At 37.5% G+C, this 16,082-nt stretch overlaps 1 protein-coding gene across 7 annotated transcripts; it reads left to right on the top strand.

Moving 5' to 3' along the window:
- The first annotated feature begins 1,339 nt into the window (after positions 1-1,339).
- Positions 1,340-16,000, top strand: LOC146651924 (uncharacterized). 7 transcript variants are annotated; one of them, XM_085382519.1, is made up of 16 exons: positions 1,340-1,493; positions 1,612-1,680; positions 2,584-2,705; positions 2,822-2,882; positions 3,032-3,178; positions 4,005-4,073; positions 5,846-5,967; positions 6,084-6,144; positions 6,425-6,577; positions 7,024-7,092; positions 8,665-8,733; positions 10,311-10,379; positions 11,947-12,015; positions 12,793-12,849; positions 14,651-14,860; positions 15,120-16,000. In XM_085382519.1, the coding sequence occupies exons 2-16, from the start codon at positions 1,620-1,622 to the stop codon at positions 15,425-15,427; spliced, it is 1,647 nt and encodes a 548-aa protein (XP_085238645.1). In that variant the 5' UTR covers positions 1,340-1,493; positions 1,612-1,619; the 3' UTR covers positions 15,428-16,000. The 7 variants fall into 7 exon arrangements, with proteins under 7 accessions (XP_085238645.1, XP_085238647.1, XP_085238646.1 ...); XM_085382521.1 differs by lacking the exons at positions 7,024-7,092; positions 10,311-10,379; XM_085382520.1 differs by lacking the exons at positions 8,665-8,733; positions 10,311-10,379.
- The last annotated feature ends 82 nt before the right edge of the window (positions 16,001-16,082 follow it).

Below are 16,082 nucleotides of genomic sequence, written 5' to 3'. Positions count from 1 at the left end.
ACGCAGTCAGATTCACACAACACTGTTTCATTCCAACAGCATACATGAAGGAAGCTAAGCAGAGCCACCAGGAGCTGTCTCCCCCCTGCAGTAAAGTCTGAGACAGGCGAGAGAGAAAAAAGCACTCCACCTTCTGTCAGCGACTGCCAAAAGGCCTCCAAGAAAAACTCAAACAGTTTTATAGACACAAAGACAAACATGCCGCTGCTTCTGACTTCAAGATAGCTTCTCTTTATCTCTCGGCTCTCTGCAGACATACAGAGAGTGAAGCACGAATTTGACTGAGCTGTTGGTAAAATTGGCTCTGAGGACAGAGTGAGCACACACATGCTACATGTGCAGAACAATTTTTATTGAAGTTTATTTGAATCTAGTGGACAAGAAGACGTACTAATAAAAATAAAGGAAAAGTTGCCATTTTCAGCTTTTTAGAATATTTAAAAACAATTAAAAAAAATATTGCTGCTGAAGCTACTATTAAATAGCAGAAAGCTTAATGAACGGAGAGAACACAGTCAGTGCTGTACTGTGAGAGGCTGCAAGAACATCCTGTACATATGCTCAAAGTTCAAGTATTGTGTTAACCCATTTAATCACACTGGCAACAATTGTTGCTGTTTTAACCGCATATTACATTAACAAAATTAAACATATTGTGTGTAGGGGATGTCTAAGGAGTAAAATGCATGCACTTATTTTGCAGGGGAAAATTATTTGAGATTAAATGGGTTAATACTAATGGTTCCTCACCTTTAAATATCCTGACCGCACATGAAACAAAGGAAATCATTTCTTGGTTTTGTCCCTGTTCCTTTTCAAATTACGCCCTTTAGTGTTCTTTTGGAATCTTTTTACCGGCAGCATATTTGGAGGGAAGTCTTTTTACTGTACAAGCCTGCACTGAGATGTATGGCAGTGTGTGCACTTTGTACGGGTTGCACTGGCAAAGAAAAACTGTGCACTGCTGCACCCTGCTGGTGTTTTAAGTGTTTGCATGCTGAGCTATTTCAATCTGGCTCTGTAACACAAACTTGAAGACTGATGCTGTGGGACTCGAGTGAAACAACGAAGTCCTTACATAACTGTTATATAGACTTTTAAAGTTTTAAAGATGAGACACATTGCACGATTACATTGTGACATGGTGTTGTTCTTGTTCGTTTTGCCAAAATGTGAAATGTGCTTTGTGTAAAAATTATGTGTACGTTTAACACACAGTGCATGACTTTGGATATTTTAGGACCCAGACTTTTTTTTAGCAGTCATAGTGGGCGGGGCTGCTCATGAACCAATGGTTGCTTAAAGCCCTGCAACGTCATAGCATGACCAACCACTTCAGTCAGTCTACTTTCACTTTCCTTTGACTGTAAACGGTGGCGTTCTTTTGATCAAGCTAGGCTAGACTGACGATACGATCAATACATCTGAAAGTATTTGGGGGTTTTTTCATCCCAGCGTCTCTTTTGCTCCCGAAGACCCCATTTGCACAGCAGGTCTGTTTCCACGTTGTTCAGATGTCATGTCGATCCAACAGGAGAACAGAAACAGGAACTATACAGTATGAGAAATGTCCAACCTCCGTATTCTCTGACTTTTTCTTCTTTTCTGCAGGTGAAATCATGGATGGTTTGCTTAAGGAAATAAGAAGCAAGGACCAAGCAGCCGCCTCTGTACTGGAACGTAAGTGGCAGAGAAAATGAGAATATTTATCCTAGGGCTGTGCGATATGACCAAAATCTCATATCCCGATATAAGAATTCTATCGTCCTGATAACGATATAAATCACAAAAATGTAACATTTTCTGTAAATTCTGTGAATCTTTAACAGATGCATGAAACTATACATTTTTAGACATAAGTTAAGCCGTTTTCTTTGTGAGTATTTATTACACGGCGTGCTGCGGGGAAAAGCCTGTTCTAACGTTTGAGTCTAAGGTTTAAAGGTTTATGTGGAACATAAACAAGCGGACACGCGATGCTGTTACCGTCGTTGTTGCTAACCACAACACATAAAAACAGGCGCTTGTCCGTCTGTAGTGTGGTTATATTAAATATAAGAGAAAGAGAGAACTTTAAGAAATTAATATAGCCACTACAGTGACCATCAAAACGATGAAAAAATATTGCTGTAAACAGTTTATTTTGCGACACCACGAAACAAACGATAGCATAAAATGAAACGATAGACGTTTTTATATCGTCATCCGAGATACATCGTTATATCGAAAAGCCCTAATTTATCCTACACTACTAGAGTAAATAAGATGTAAATATTTATGCATATATATATGTATGTATGTATGTATGTATGTGTGTGTGTGTGTGTGTGTGTGTGTGTGTGTGTGTGTGTGTGTGTGTGTGTGTGTGTAGTTACAGTGAGTAGGCTCCGTTGTTGCAACAAATGAGTATAGGTTTCAGAAACCACTGGAAACTTAACAAGAGAAAAATCAACAGAACCACAAATTGAATGTTATTTCAATTCAGTTTTATTTATACAGCGCCAAATCACAACAACGAACAATAATAACTTTAATTTGTATAATCAGGAGGCTACTTGATCAATAACAGATCTGCTCTTTCAGAGGCGGATTTACGCAGTGACTCAGATCTCCAGTCACTGACTTTACAAGACCTGGGTTTGCTGTTCCCTGGAGTTAAAAATGTCAAACTGAGAAGGGATATCTTTGATATAATACACAAGCAGGTAAGCAAGCAAGCTGTGTATAACTGAGAGGAGAGGGATTCAGCTGGACGTGTGTAACCCATATAGAAAGTCAGATCTGGACAATAAACACTTTTATTTGTTTTTCTTTGTTTCAGAAACCAATTGGTGAGCTCATAGAAAAATCCAAGCACTTCATCCCACATGACTCTCTCAGGGGTAAGTACAGCCTGCTAACATTGTTGGCTCTTGCATTTGATTTGGATAGGCGGAAGAAAATAGATGGATGGATGGATTTTGGATGTTTTGGGGAAGTTTTAAAATATCACATGCAGATTCTTATACATAACCTTAAACTTTCCATCCAGCTGCCTTAACCGAAAATGGAGTTTTGGTCGACTACCTGAAAATGTTGAAGGAAATGAAGACCCAAATGAATAAAGATTTCCTTGATCCGCATATCAATCTACTGGAGGACTTCAGGAAATCTCAACCATCGCAGGACCAGGACAAAGGTTTTTAATCCAGTTTATTTAAGCCTAATATTAACGTGTCTTAATTTCATGAGTGCAGATTCAAAGCTTTTACAGAGGGTAGCAAACTTCAACTTAATGTAGGTAAAGCTTTTTATCTGATCCAGTCCATTTATGCTGAATATGCATACGCCATGTCTTTGATATTGAATAGACACAATATCTGACCACAGCTCAGGCTTGTTTGCTTTTACATCTACTTTTACATGAATCCACAGAATGGAAATAGCAGAGACATGAAGTCTCAGTTGACATGTCATTCTCTCAATGTAATGGACAGATTAACAGGCATCCATTTTTTTAGTCAATAATGGGCCCTTGCTGCTCCAACATGACTGCACACCAATGCACCAAGCAAAGTCCATAAAGTCATCAATTAGCCACTTTGGTGTGGAAGAACTTGACTGGTCTGCGCAGAGTTCTGACCTCAACCTGACACAACAACTTTGGGATTAATTAGAGTGGAGACTGGGAATCAGGCCTTCTTGTCAACATCAACGTCTGACTTCACAAATTCCCATGAACACTAAACCTTGTGGGTTAATTCTGAAATGATGGGCGTTTTGTGATCAGCTTGGCTAGACTGACAACACGATCAACAATATCTACAGCTAAAAGTATTTGTTGTTTGGGTTTTTTTTCATCCCAGCATCTTCTCTTTTGCTCCTGCAGGCCCAGCTTGTAGAGCAGGTCTGTTTCCACATTGTTCAGATGTTATGTCAATCTAACAGGAGAACAGAAACAGGAACTATACAGTATGAGAAATGTCCAACCTCCGTTTTCTCTGATTTTTTCTTCTTTTCTGCAGGTGAAATCATGGATATTTTGCTTAAGGAAATAAGACGCAAGGATGAAGTGGCAGCCAATAAACTGGAAGGTAAATGGCAGTTTTTTGAGAATATTTACTGTCAGAGTAAATAAGATGTAAATAGGCATAAATATATTACAGTAAGTAGGCTCGATTGTTCCTCCATTATGCTGCAAACTAACAAGAAAAAAGCTAACAAAGCCATAAATTGAAGTATAATTCTAATTCAACTCAGTTTTATTTATACAGCGCCAAATCACAACAACGAACAATAATAACTTTTATAATGTATAATCAGGAGACTAGTCTAAGGAGCTTGGAAAGAAAAGCGTCTGGACTTCTTTAAGTTGCTTGAAAACGTTTCACCTCTCATCCGAGAAGCTTCTTCAGTTCTAAGAGTCAAATGGTGGAGAGTCCCAGATTTAAACCCAGTGGGAGTTTCCCCCAAAGAGGGACAATGGACCCCCTGATGATCCTCTACCTAATCACATGAGTCAAGGTGTGAAAACGGGTGTGGGACACAATGTGCCAGGGTTTCGGGTGAGCTCATTGTGAAACCTGGCGCCACCCTATCATGTGATTTCCTAAGGTCAGATGGTCCAGATGGCCGACAAGGTCCAGAAACTTACCCTGGATCCAGATGAAACCATAGTGTTCTTTGATGTAGTCTCTCTCTTCACTTGCATACCTACCACGGAGGCAGTGGAGACTTTCAGAAAACGACTAGAAGAAGACAGGTCCTTGGAAGTCAGGACCAACTTCACACCCGATCAGATTTGCACCCTGTTACACCTCTGCCTTACCACTTTATATTTCAAATACAATGAGGGTTTCTACAGACACCCCCGTGTCACCTATTGTAGCCAACCTTTACATGGAGGAAGTGGAAAGAAAGGCTCTTGGCTCTTTTAAAGTTAGAGTACCCAGCCACTGGTACAGATATGTAGACGACACCTGGGTCAAAATCAAAACACAAGAAGTGGAATCCTTCACTGCGCACATTAACGCCGTGGATAAAAACATCAAGTTCACACAAAGGATAACTGTTTGCCTTTCCTGGACTGCGCTGTGCACACTGAAGAGAATGGCAACCTCAACATTGAAGTTTACCGGAAGCCCACACACATAGACCAGTACCTCCTCTTTGACTCCCATCACCCTCTGGAACACAAACTTGGAGAAATTAGACCCTACACCACCGGGCAGAACATGTTCCCTCTAAGCCTGAAGGGAAAAAGAAGGAACACACACATGTAAAGGAAGCACTCAAAACATGCGGGTATCCTAACTGGGCATTTATAAAGTCATTTGCATCTAAAGGACAAAGGTCACTCTTTCGAGGATGCCAATGTTCACATTTTGGACAGAGAGGACAGCTGGTTTGAAAGAGGAGTGAAAGAAGCCATTTATGTCCACTGTGAGCGACCATCTTCCCTTCCCAGACACCTTAACACCCACTCACACCCTGGGCCATCTGACCTCAAGAAATCACATGATAGGGTGGGGCCAGGTTTCACAATGAGCTCACCTGAAACCCTGGCACATTGTGACCCACACCCGTTTTCACACCTTGACTCATGTGATTAGGTAGAGGATCATCAGGGGGTCCTTTGTCCCTCTTTGGGGGGAAACTCCCACTGGGTTTAAATCTGGGACTCTCCACCATTTGACTCTTAGAACTGAAGAAGCTTCTCGGATGAGAGGTGAAACGTCTTCAAGCAACTTAAAGAAGTCCAGACGCTTTTCTTTCCAAGCTCCTTAGACTACGATGACCTGGAGGACTGAGAACCTTCACAGACAATCAGGAGACTACTTGATCAATAACAGATCTGATCTTTCAGAGGAAGGTTTGAGAGCTGACTCAGATCTCCAGTTACTGACTTTACAAGACCTGGGTTTGCTGTTCCCTGGAGTTGAAAATGTCAAACGGATAAGGGAAATCTTTGATATAATAAACAAGCAGGTAAGCAAGCAAGCTGTGTATAACTGAGAGGAGAGAGATTCAGCTGGACGTGTGTAACTCATATAGAAAGTCAGATCTGGACAATAAACACTTTTATTTGTTTTTCTTTGTTTCAGAAACCAATTGGTGTGCTCATAGAAAAATTCAAGGACTTCATCCCACATGAATCTTTCAGGGGTAAGTACAGCCTGCTAACATTGTTGGCTCTTGCATTTGATTGATTTGGATAAGTTAGCCCTGCGACAGACTGGCGACCTGTCCAGGGTGTACCCCGCCTTTCGCCCTATGACAGCTGGGATAGGCTCCAGCGCCCCCCGTGACCCTGAAAAGGATAAGCGGAAGCGAATGGATGGATGGATGGATGGAAGAAAATAGATGGATGGATTTAGGATGTTTTGGGGAAGTTTTAAAATATCACATGCATATTCTTATACATAACCTTAAACTTTCCATCCAGCTGCCTTAACCGAAAATGGAGTTTTGGTCGACTACCTGAAAATGTTGAAGGAAATGAAGATCCAAATGAATAAAGTGCAAGATTTCCTTGATGCACATATCAATCTACTGGAGGACCTCAGGAAATCTCAACCATTGCAGAACCAGGACAAAGGTTTTTAATCCAAGTTTCTATCTGATCCAGTCCATTTATGCTGAATATTTATAAGCCATGTCTTTGGTATTGAATAGACATAATATCTGACCACGGCTCAACCTTCTTTGCTTTTACATCTATTTTTACATGAATCCATAGAATTTAAATAACAGAGTCTCAATTAACATGTCATTCTGCCCATGCCATGCTCAGAGCAGTCTGTGTACAAAAAGTGTTACATTTTGTACATGAATCACAAACACATGGAACAGGTAAAGTCTGTCAAAATTCTACTATGTTGCCGTTCACAAGATATATTCTCAGAAACCCCTTACATATAGTATATAACTATGGTATATGACTATATGGTAAATTAGAACTAGAGTACAGTTAAGATTTTTACATACATTCATAAGATTTTTTTTTAATTTCTTGTAAATGCGTTATGCCAATGTACTCAACAGGTTATTTGTCAAGTGGTCCAGTGAAGCGCCACAATAGCCAAACCAGTGACCCTCCACAAATGCAACAAGGTAAATCTCACCTTGTTTTTCTTTGCACTCCAGTAAAATTTAACACAGGCTATTGTTACATTTTAATGCTGTTTTACATGAAGGTTTATTAGATACAATTACCAGTAGTGCAATGTTGTCCCCACCAAGGTAAATTTAGCTCTTCACCAGGTGTTAAGGTCAGTGTTGGGAAGGTTACTTTTAAAATGTATTCCACTACAGATCACAGAATACATGCCCCAAAATGTATTTTGTAACGTATTCCGTTACATTACTCAATGAGAGTAATGTATTCTGAATACTTTGGATTACATAATATATTATCATGATTTTTACAACTACATGAATGTACTATTGCTGTGTGATTTATTACTATTACTGAAGGCTACTCACCTTACCAATACCAACTAGATTTTTAAATCTTAATATAAAATGAGTAACAGTAGGGTGGACATTTTGCAGCAATCGCGTGGTTATAGTGGGCGGGGCTGCGCATGTACTCCAATAACCAATGCTGGATCACAGCATGACCAAACTGTTCAGTCAGTCTACTTTCACTTTTTGTTGACCGTAAACGGTGGGTGTTTTTTTGATGAAGCTAGAATAGACTGACAGTACAATGCAAATATCTACATCTAACAGTATTGGGGGGTTTTCATCCCAGCATCTTCTCTTTTGCTCCTGCAGGCCCAGCTTGCACAGCAGGTCTGTTTCCATGTTGTTTAGATGTCATGCCGATCCAATAGGATAACAGCAACAAAAATTTCCAACCTCTGTTTTCTCTGATTTTTTTCTTCTCTTCTGCAGAGGAAAACGTTTGTGTGTGTACATCAGTATAATCGGTATACTAGGAAATCGTGCATTGACAAAAGTTCCCCTTTGCTTGGAATGCAAAGTGCGTTAAATGCGTTAATTTTTTAACACGTTATTATTTTTATTTTTTTTCAAATTAATAAATCGCAATTAACGTGTTAAATTCCCACCCCTAATTCATATATATATGTATATATAGTTACAGTAAGTAGGCCCCTTGTTGCAACAATTGAGTATAGGTGTCAGAAACACCTGGACTACCTTATGCCGCAAACTAATAATAATTAAAAAAAAAAAAAAACCCACAAAAGTAATTATAATGAAATGATTTGTATAATCAGCCTAATCTTAACGTGTCGTAAGTTCATGAGTGTAGATTCAACAGGCATCCATTTTTTTAGTCAGTAATTCAAACACTGCTGGCTTTTCATTTAGTTGATTTTATGTATTTCTCACTGGTTAGAATTAAAAGTAAAAGTGCAAACATTTGTGTAATTTTATCTGATTTAAGTTCCTGCCACAAAATCCGCTGGTGTAGCAGTCTGCTTCAAGTGTTAAATCTTGCACATGAATCACAAACACATGGAAAAGGTCAAGTCAGTCGAAATTCTGCTATGTTGTCATTCACAGGATAGATTTTCAGAAACCCCTTACATATAGTATAAAACTATAGTATATGACGATATATATTATTACTTAAGTACAGTTAAGATTTTTTACATACATTCATAAGATTTTTTTTAATTTCTTGTAAATGCGTTATGCCAATGTACTCAACAGGTTATTTGTCAAGTGGTCCAGTGAAGCGCCACAATAGCCAAACCAGTGACCCTCCACAAATGCAACAAGGTAAATCTCACCTTGTTTTTCTTTGCACTCCAGTAAAATTTAACAAAGGCTATTGTTACATTTTAATGCTGTTTTACATGAAGGTTTATTAGATACAATTACCAGTAGTGCAATGTTGTCCCCACCAAGGTAAATTTAGCTCTTCACCAGGTGTTAAGGTCAGTGTTGGGAAGGTTACTTTTAAAATGTATTCCACTACAGATCACAGAATACATGCCCCAAAATGTATTTTGTAACGTATTCCGTTACATTACTCAATGAGAGTAATGTATTCTGAATACTTTGGATTACATAATATATTATCATGATTTTTACAACTACATGAATGTACTATTGCTGTGTGATTTATTACTATTACTGAAGGCTACTCACCTTACCAATACCAACTAGATTTTTAAATCTTAATATAAAATGAGTAACAGTAGGGTGGACATTTTGCAGCAATCGCGTGGTTATAGTGGGCGGGGCTGCGCATGTACTCCAATAACCAATGCTGGATCACAGCATGACCAAACTGTTCAGTCAGTCTACTTTCACTTTTTGTTGACCGTAAACGGTGGGTGTTTTTTTGATGAAGCTAGAATAGACTGACAGTACAATGCAAATATCTACATCTAACAGTATTGGGGGGTTTTTCATCCCAGCATCTTCTCTTTTGCTCCTGCAGGCCCAGCTTGCACAGCAGGTCTGTTTCCATGTTGTTTAGATGTCATGCCGATCCAATAGGATAACAGCAACAAACATTTCCAACCTCTGTTTTCTCTGATTTTTTTCTTCTCTTCTGCAGAGGAAAACGTTTGTGTGTGTACATCAGTATAATCGGTATACTAGGAAATCGTGCATTGACAAAAGTTCCCCTTTGCTTGGAATGCAAAGTGCGTTAAATGCGTTAATTTTTTAACACGTTATTATTTTTATTTTTTTTTTCAAATTAATAAATCGCAATTAACGTGTTAAATTCCCACCCCTAATTCATATATATATGTATATATATAGTTACAGTAAGTAGGCCCCTTGTTGCAACAATTGAGTATAGGTGTCAGAAACACCTGGACTACCTTATGCCGCAAACTAATAATAATTAAAAAAAAAAAAAACCCCACAAAAGTAATTATAATGAAATGATTTGTATAATCAGCCTAATCTTAACGTGTCGTAAGTTCATGAGTGTAGATTCAACAGGCATCCATTTCTTTAGTCAGTAATTCAAACACTGCTGGCTTTTCATTTAGTTGATTTTATGTATTTCTCACTGGTTAGAATTAAAAGTAAAAGTGCAAACATTTGTGTAATTTTATCTGATTTAAGTTCCTGCCACAAAATCCGCTGGTGTAGCAGTCTGCTTCAAGTGTTAAATCTTGCACATGAATCACAAACACATGGAAAAGGTCAAGTCAGTCGAAATTCTGCTATGTTGTCATTCACAGGATAGATTTTCAGAAACCCCTTACATATAGTATAAAACTATAGTATATGACGATATATATTATTACTTAAGTACAGTTAAGATTTTTTACATACATTCATAAGATTTTTTTTAATTTCTTGTAAATGCGTTATGCCAATGTACTCAACAGGTTATTTGTCAAGTGGTCCAGTGAAGCGCCACAATAGCCAAACCAGTGACCCTCCACAAATGCAACAAGGTAAATCTCACCTTGTTTTTCTTTGCACTCCAGTAAAATTTAACACAGGCTATTGTTACATTTTAATGCTGTTTTACATGAAGGTTTATTAGATACAATTACCAGTAGAGCAATGTTGTCCCCACCAAGGTAAATTTAGCTCTTCACCAGGTGTTAAGGTCAGTGTTGGGAAGGTTACTTTTAAAATGTATTCCACTACAGATCACAGAATACATGCCCCAAAATGTATTTTGTAACGTATTCCGTTACATTACTCAATGAGAGTAATGTATTCTGAATACTTTGGATTACATAATATATTATCATGATTTTTACAACTACATGAATGTACTATTGCTGTGTGATTTATTACTATTACTGAAGGCTACTCACCTTACCAATACCAACTAGATTTTTAAATCTTAATATAAAATGAGTAACAGTAGGGTGGACATTTTGCAGCAATCGCGTGGTTATAGTGGGCGGGGCTGCGCATGTACTCCAATAACCAATGCTGGATCACAGCATGACCAAACTGTTCAGTCAGTCTACTTTCACTTTTTGTTGACCGTAAACGGTGGGTGTTTTTTTGATGAAGCTAGAATAGACTGACAGTACAATGCAAATATCTACATCTAACAGTATTGGGGGTTTTTCATCCCAGCATCTTCTCTTTTGCTCCTGCAGGCCCAGCTTGCACAGCAGGTCTGTTTCCATGTTGTTTAGATGTCATGCCGATCCAATAGGATAACAGCAACAAAAATTTCCAACCTCTGTTTTCTCTGATTTTTTTCTTCTCTTCTGCAGAGGAAAACGTTTGTGTGTGTACATCAGTATAATCGGTATACTAGGAAATCGTGCATTGACAAAAGTTCCCCTTTGCTTGGAATGCAAAGTGCGTTAAATGCGTTAATTTTTTAACACGTTATTATTTTTATTTTTTTTCAAATTAATAAATCGCAATTAACGTGTTAAATTCCCACCCCTAATTCATATATATATGTATATATAGTTACAGTAAGTAGGCCCCTTGTTGCAACAATTGAGTATAGGTGTCAGAAACACCTGGACTACCTTATGCCGCAAACTAATAATAATTAAAAAAAAAAACCCACAAAAGTAATTATAATGAAATGATTTGTATAATCAGCCTAATCTTAACGTGTCGTAAGTTCATGAGTGTAGATTCAACAGGCATCCATTTCTTTAGTCAGTAATTCAAACACTGCTGGCTTTTCATTTAGTTGATTTTATGTATTTCTCACTGGTTAGAATTAAAAGTAAAAGTGCAAACATTTGTGTAATTTTATCTGATTTAAGTTCCTGCCACAAAATCCGCTGGTGTAGCAGTCTGCTTCAAGTGTTAAATCTTGCACATGAATCACAAACACATGGAAAAGGTCAAGTCAGTCGAAATTCTGCTATGTTGTCATTCACAGGATAGATTTTCAGAAACCCCTTACATATAGTATAAAACTATAGTATATGACGATATATATTATTACTTAAGTACAGTTAAGATTTTTACATACATTCATAAGATTTTTTTTAATTTCTTGTAAATGCGTTATGCCAATGTACTCAACAGGTTATTTGTCAAGTGGTCCAGTGAAGCGCCACAATAGCCAAACCAGTGACCCTCCACAAATGCAACAAGGTAAATCTCACCTTGTTTTTCTTTGCACTCCAGTAAAATTTAACACAGGCTATTGTTACATTTTAATGCTGTTTTACATGAAGGTTTATTAGATACAATTACCAGTAGTGCAATGTTGTCCCCACCAAGGTAAATTTAGCTCTTCACCAGGTGTTAAGGTCAGTGTTGGGAAGGTTACTTTTAAAATGTATTCCACTACAGATCACAGAATACATGCCCCAAAATGTATTTTGTAACGTATTCCGTTACATTACTCAATGAGAGTAATGTATTCTGAATACTTTGGATTACATAATATATTATCATGATTTTTACAACTACATGAATGTACTATTGCTGTGTGATTTATTACTATTACTGAAGGCTACTCACCTTACCAATACCAACTAGATTTTTAAATCTTAATATAAAATGAGTAACAGTAGGGTGGACATTTTGCAGCAATCGCGTGGTTATAGTGGGCGGGGCTGCGCATGTACTCCAATAACCAATGCTGGATCACAGCATGACCAAACTGTTCAGTCAGTCTGGTGTAGCAGTCTGCTTCAAGTGTTAAATCTTGCACATGAATCACAAACACATGGAAAAGGTCAAGTCAGTCGAAATTCTGCTATGTTGTCATTCACAGGATAGATTTTCAGAAACCCCTTACATATAGTATAAAACTATAGTATATGACGATATATATTATTACTTAAGTACAGTTAAGATTTTTACATACATTCATAAGATTTTTTTTAATTTCTTGTAAATGTGTTATGCCAATGTACTCAACAGGTTCTACGTCAAGTAGTGAGAATAGCCAAACTAGTGACCTTCCAGAAATACAACAAGGTAAATTTCACCTTCTTTTACTTACAGTCTAGTGACACACAGACACATGCATATGGAGCTATGTATGGCTATTGTTAAATAGCCATACATAGTTACATAGCTGTTTTACATCAATATTTGTTAGATACAAGTACCAGTAGTGCAAATCGGTTCCCACGCTCTCCTTCTTTCAAGCGTGACCATCCACATAAAAGACAAGGTAAATTTAGCTCTTCACTGTTAAAATGTAAGGTTGTATTATTGACCAGGTTTTAAGGTTTCCAACTCCAGGCAATATTCAATATTCACTTATTATATGTTAAAAAAAAACTCAGAAATCTAACTTAATACACTGTTATACACACTATATTGCCAGAGGTAATCACCCATCCAGATGATTGAATTCAGGTGTTCTAATCACTTCCATGGTCACAGGTGTATAAAATTAAGCACCTAGCCATGCAGACTGCTTCTACAGACAATTCTGAAAGAATAGTTTACTCTCAGGAGCTCTGTGAATTCCAGCATGGTGTCGTGAAAAAAACACCAGCTGTCTGACAAGTGCAGTTGTAAAATTTTCTTGCTGCTAAATATTTCACAATCAACTCTCAGTGACTGAAAATGATTGGGAATGACAGCAACTCAGCCACCAAGTGGTAGGCCACGTAAAATCACAGAGCGGATTTAGCGGAGGCACATAATCCGTAGAGTTATGGTATGGTTTTCCATAGCCAAGATGCTAGATCCAAGCTTTATTTCAATAAGTCCAAGGTGTTGGATGCAGTGGTGTAAAACACGACATTACTGAAGCATTTGAGACGTGTTCTCTCGAGTGACGAATCACACGTCTTTGTCTGGCAATCTGATTGATGAGTCTGGGTTTGGCAATTGCCAGGAAAACAGTACTTGTCTGACAGCATTGTGCCAAGTGCAAAGTTTGGTGGAAGGGGGATCATAGTTTGCTATGGGGCATGGTGTTTCAGGAATTGGGCTCGGCCCCTTAATGCTTTCAAGACATTTTGAAATATTTCATTCTCCCAACTTTGTGGGAACAGTTTGGAGATGCCCCCTTTCTATTCCAACATAGAAGGAACATGACTGAAATTGACTGGCCTGGACAGAATCCTGACCTCAACCTAACAGGACATCATTCGGTTGAATTAAAGCAGAGATTGCGAGCCAGGGCCTCTCGTCAACATCAATGTCTGACCTCACAAATGTGCTTCTGGAAGAATGCTCAAAAACTCCCATAAACACTCCTAAACGTTGTGGAAAGCCTTCCGAGAAGAGTTAGAAACTGTTATAGCTGAAAACAATGGGCTGGCATCATATTAAACCATATAGATTAAGAATGGTATGCCACTTAAGTTCATATGTGTGTAAAAGCAGACAAGCAAATACCTTTGGCAGTACAGTGTATCAAATGATATTTTGTTCCACTCTAAAAAATTGTATTGAAAAATAAACCCTAAAATTTCAGCTGCATATTGTAAAGTGTATAGTTACCTGAGCACATATATTGTTTTCGAGAATGCTTAACATTTTTATATTTGCATTTAGATGATCTAAAACACTATGTTTAAAACCTGTTCAACTCAAAACTTTATATATAAAAGACTCAGACAGCTCTGTTAATCATTCTAGTAATGTTTTGAAATTTAAGCAAGAATTTTTTGTGCTATATTAATAAATTGATTTCACTCATTGAAGCAAAGTCTTTTATTTCATTTATGATGAATCACTGTATTCCAGGAAGTTTAATTTGATTCTCCTGTGAATTTAACTTGCTCTTTATTTGTAATTTTTTGTATTATTTCTATAGCCACACTGAAGTACAAGATGGTGATAAGTGGAAAAACCTTTAATGCCCATCAACAGATACTGGAAAAAGTAAAGGCTTTAAGTGAGGAGCCAGATTTGAATTTGATCGAACAGGAAGACAGCAATCAGGATTGCCAGGCCATTATTGTCTTCTGTCCCATTGTTTCACGTATGGGGACAGATATTGATGCAGCCATGACGCAAGTCAAAGGTAAGGGAAAGAATTAAATTAGTCATCCATTCAAAAAATTGCAGTTGTGTTTTATGAGACATTTTTGGGTTTGAGAATACGACCTGAAAGTAACTCATAATAATGATGAGCTTTTAAAAGCATCAGGAATAGCATGAATTTTGTCTAATGTTTCTATAGTATAAGAAAATCTGTGGCCATTAAATTTTTTTTCTTTTAATACTTTTCCACTGTTATGTTATGTTCTCGTAATCCGTCTCCTCTTTTTTGCTCTCTGTAGGTTCTCAGCCTGTCATTCTAGTTTTGATGCATCACGCACATGAACCCAAGCATGTAACTTTAATGAAAACATGGGATGGCGTTTCTAATGTTGTGTTACTAGTCCATGTTTTCTACCATGAGACAGTGCATGGATTGTTGCAGTGTCAGCAAAATAACAGTGCCATTTCTGAAATTCGAAAGGCATTACTGCAGCACGCAGATATCCAGACAATTAAAGATACAAGTGGAAAGACACATGTAGCTGCTAAAAGTAGTAATAGTGGTGGTGCATTAATGAGAATTCAATCCCTTTTTGGATTTTCATAGTGTAAAGTCAGATATCACAAGTCAAAGAAACTGTAAATATGTCCCATGCATTACTCTTTTGTAATCCACTTTTTTTGCACTGTATCACTTGAGTAGTGCAGATTGCTCTGACCATTTGCATAGGATTTAAGGATTTTATGGTTTTGATCATGCAAAATAATTATTTTGTGCATTGTGAAACAAAAGGGCAGCACAGAATCGTCTTTGTGACCTTTATTTCAGTACTTTAAGCTATTTCAGCTGTAAGGGTAGTTGCTGAGTCAACAGGTGTGATCATGAAGTGTCAAAGAAGAGGTCAGAGACACAGTATATGGGTGTAGATAGCCATAAAACTACTTTCAACTGTACCAACTGCTGTTTATCTCTAAAAAAACCCAAAACTGACAGTTACAGCTATATGTACACAGTGACATCGTAAGTCCTTTGATCATTAAGATAAATAATAAATATATTTATATCAAAGTCAAATATATTGTGATTAGTTTCACGGTTGCTATGTAAATCTGCAAGTTATTTTCATCTTTCAGAAAAAAAAAATCAAGCCAATGTTTAAAATTGTGAATAAAAATGTTAAAAAAACATCTGTTGTCTTCTTTTTCTTTTTTCCTTTTTAAAAAAAAATAAAATTGAGGGGTCCTGAACAGTTCAAAACACC

Source organism: Rhamphochromis longiceps, linkage group LG15, assembly GCF_057381845.1.
Source record: "Rhamphochromis longiceps isolate RC_006_pf linkage group LG15, R_longiceps_female_GT1.1, whole genome shotgun sequence".
Taxonomy (NCBI): Eukaryota; Metazoa; Chordata; class Actinopteri; order Cichliformes; family Cichlidae; genus Rhamphochromis; species Rhamphochromis longiceps.
Note: the sequence above shows the minus strand (reverse complement) of the source record. Positions and strands in the feature narration are given on the sequence as shown.

Bases quoted from the DNA above. Each gene is read 5' to 3' on its own strand.
- LOC146651924 (XM_085382519.1), top strand. From the start codon at position 1,620: ATGGATGGTTTGCTTAAGGAAATAAGAAGCAAGGACCAAGCAGCCGCC. The intron at 2,883-3,031 runs GTAAGTACAGCC...CTTTCCATCCAG, and splicing joins CCCACATGACTCTCTCAGGG to CTGCCTTAACCGAAAATGGA. The intron at 8,734-10,310 runs GTAAATCTCACC...TGTACTCAACAG, and splicing joins CCCTCCACAAATGCAACAAG to GTTATTTGTCAAGTGGTCCA.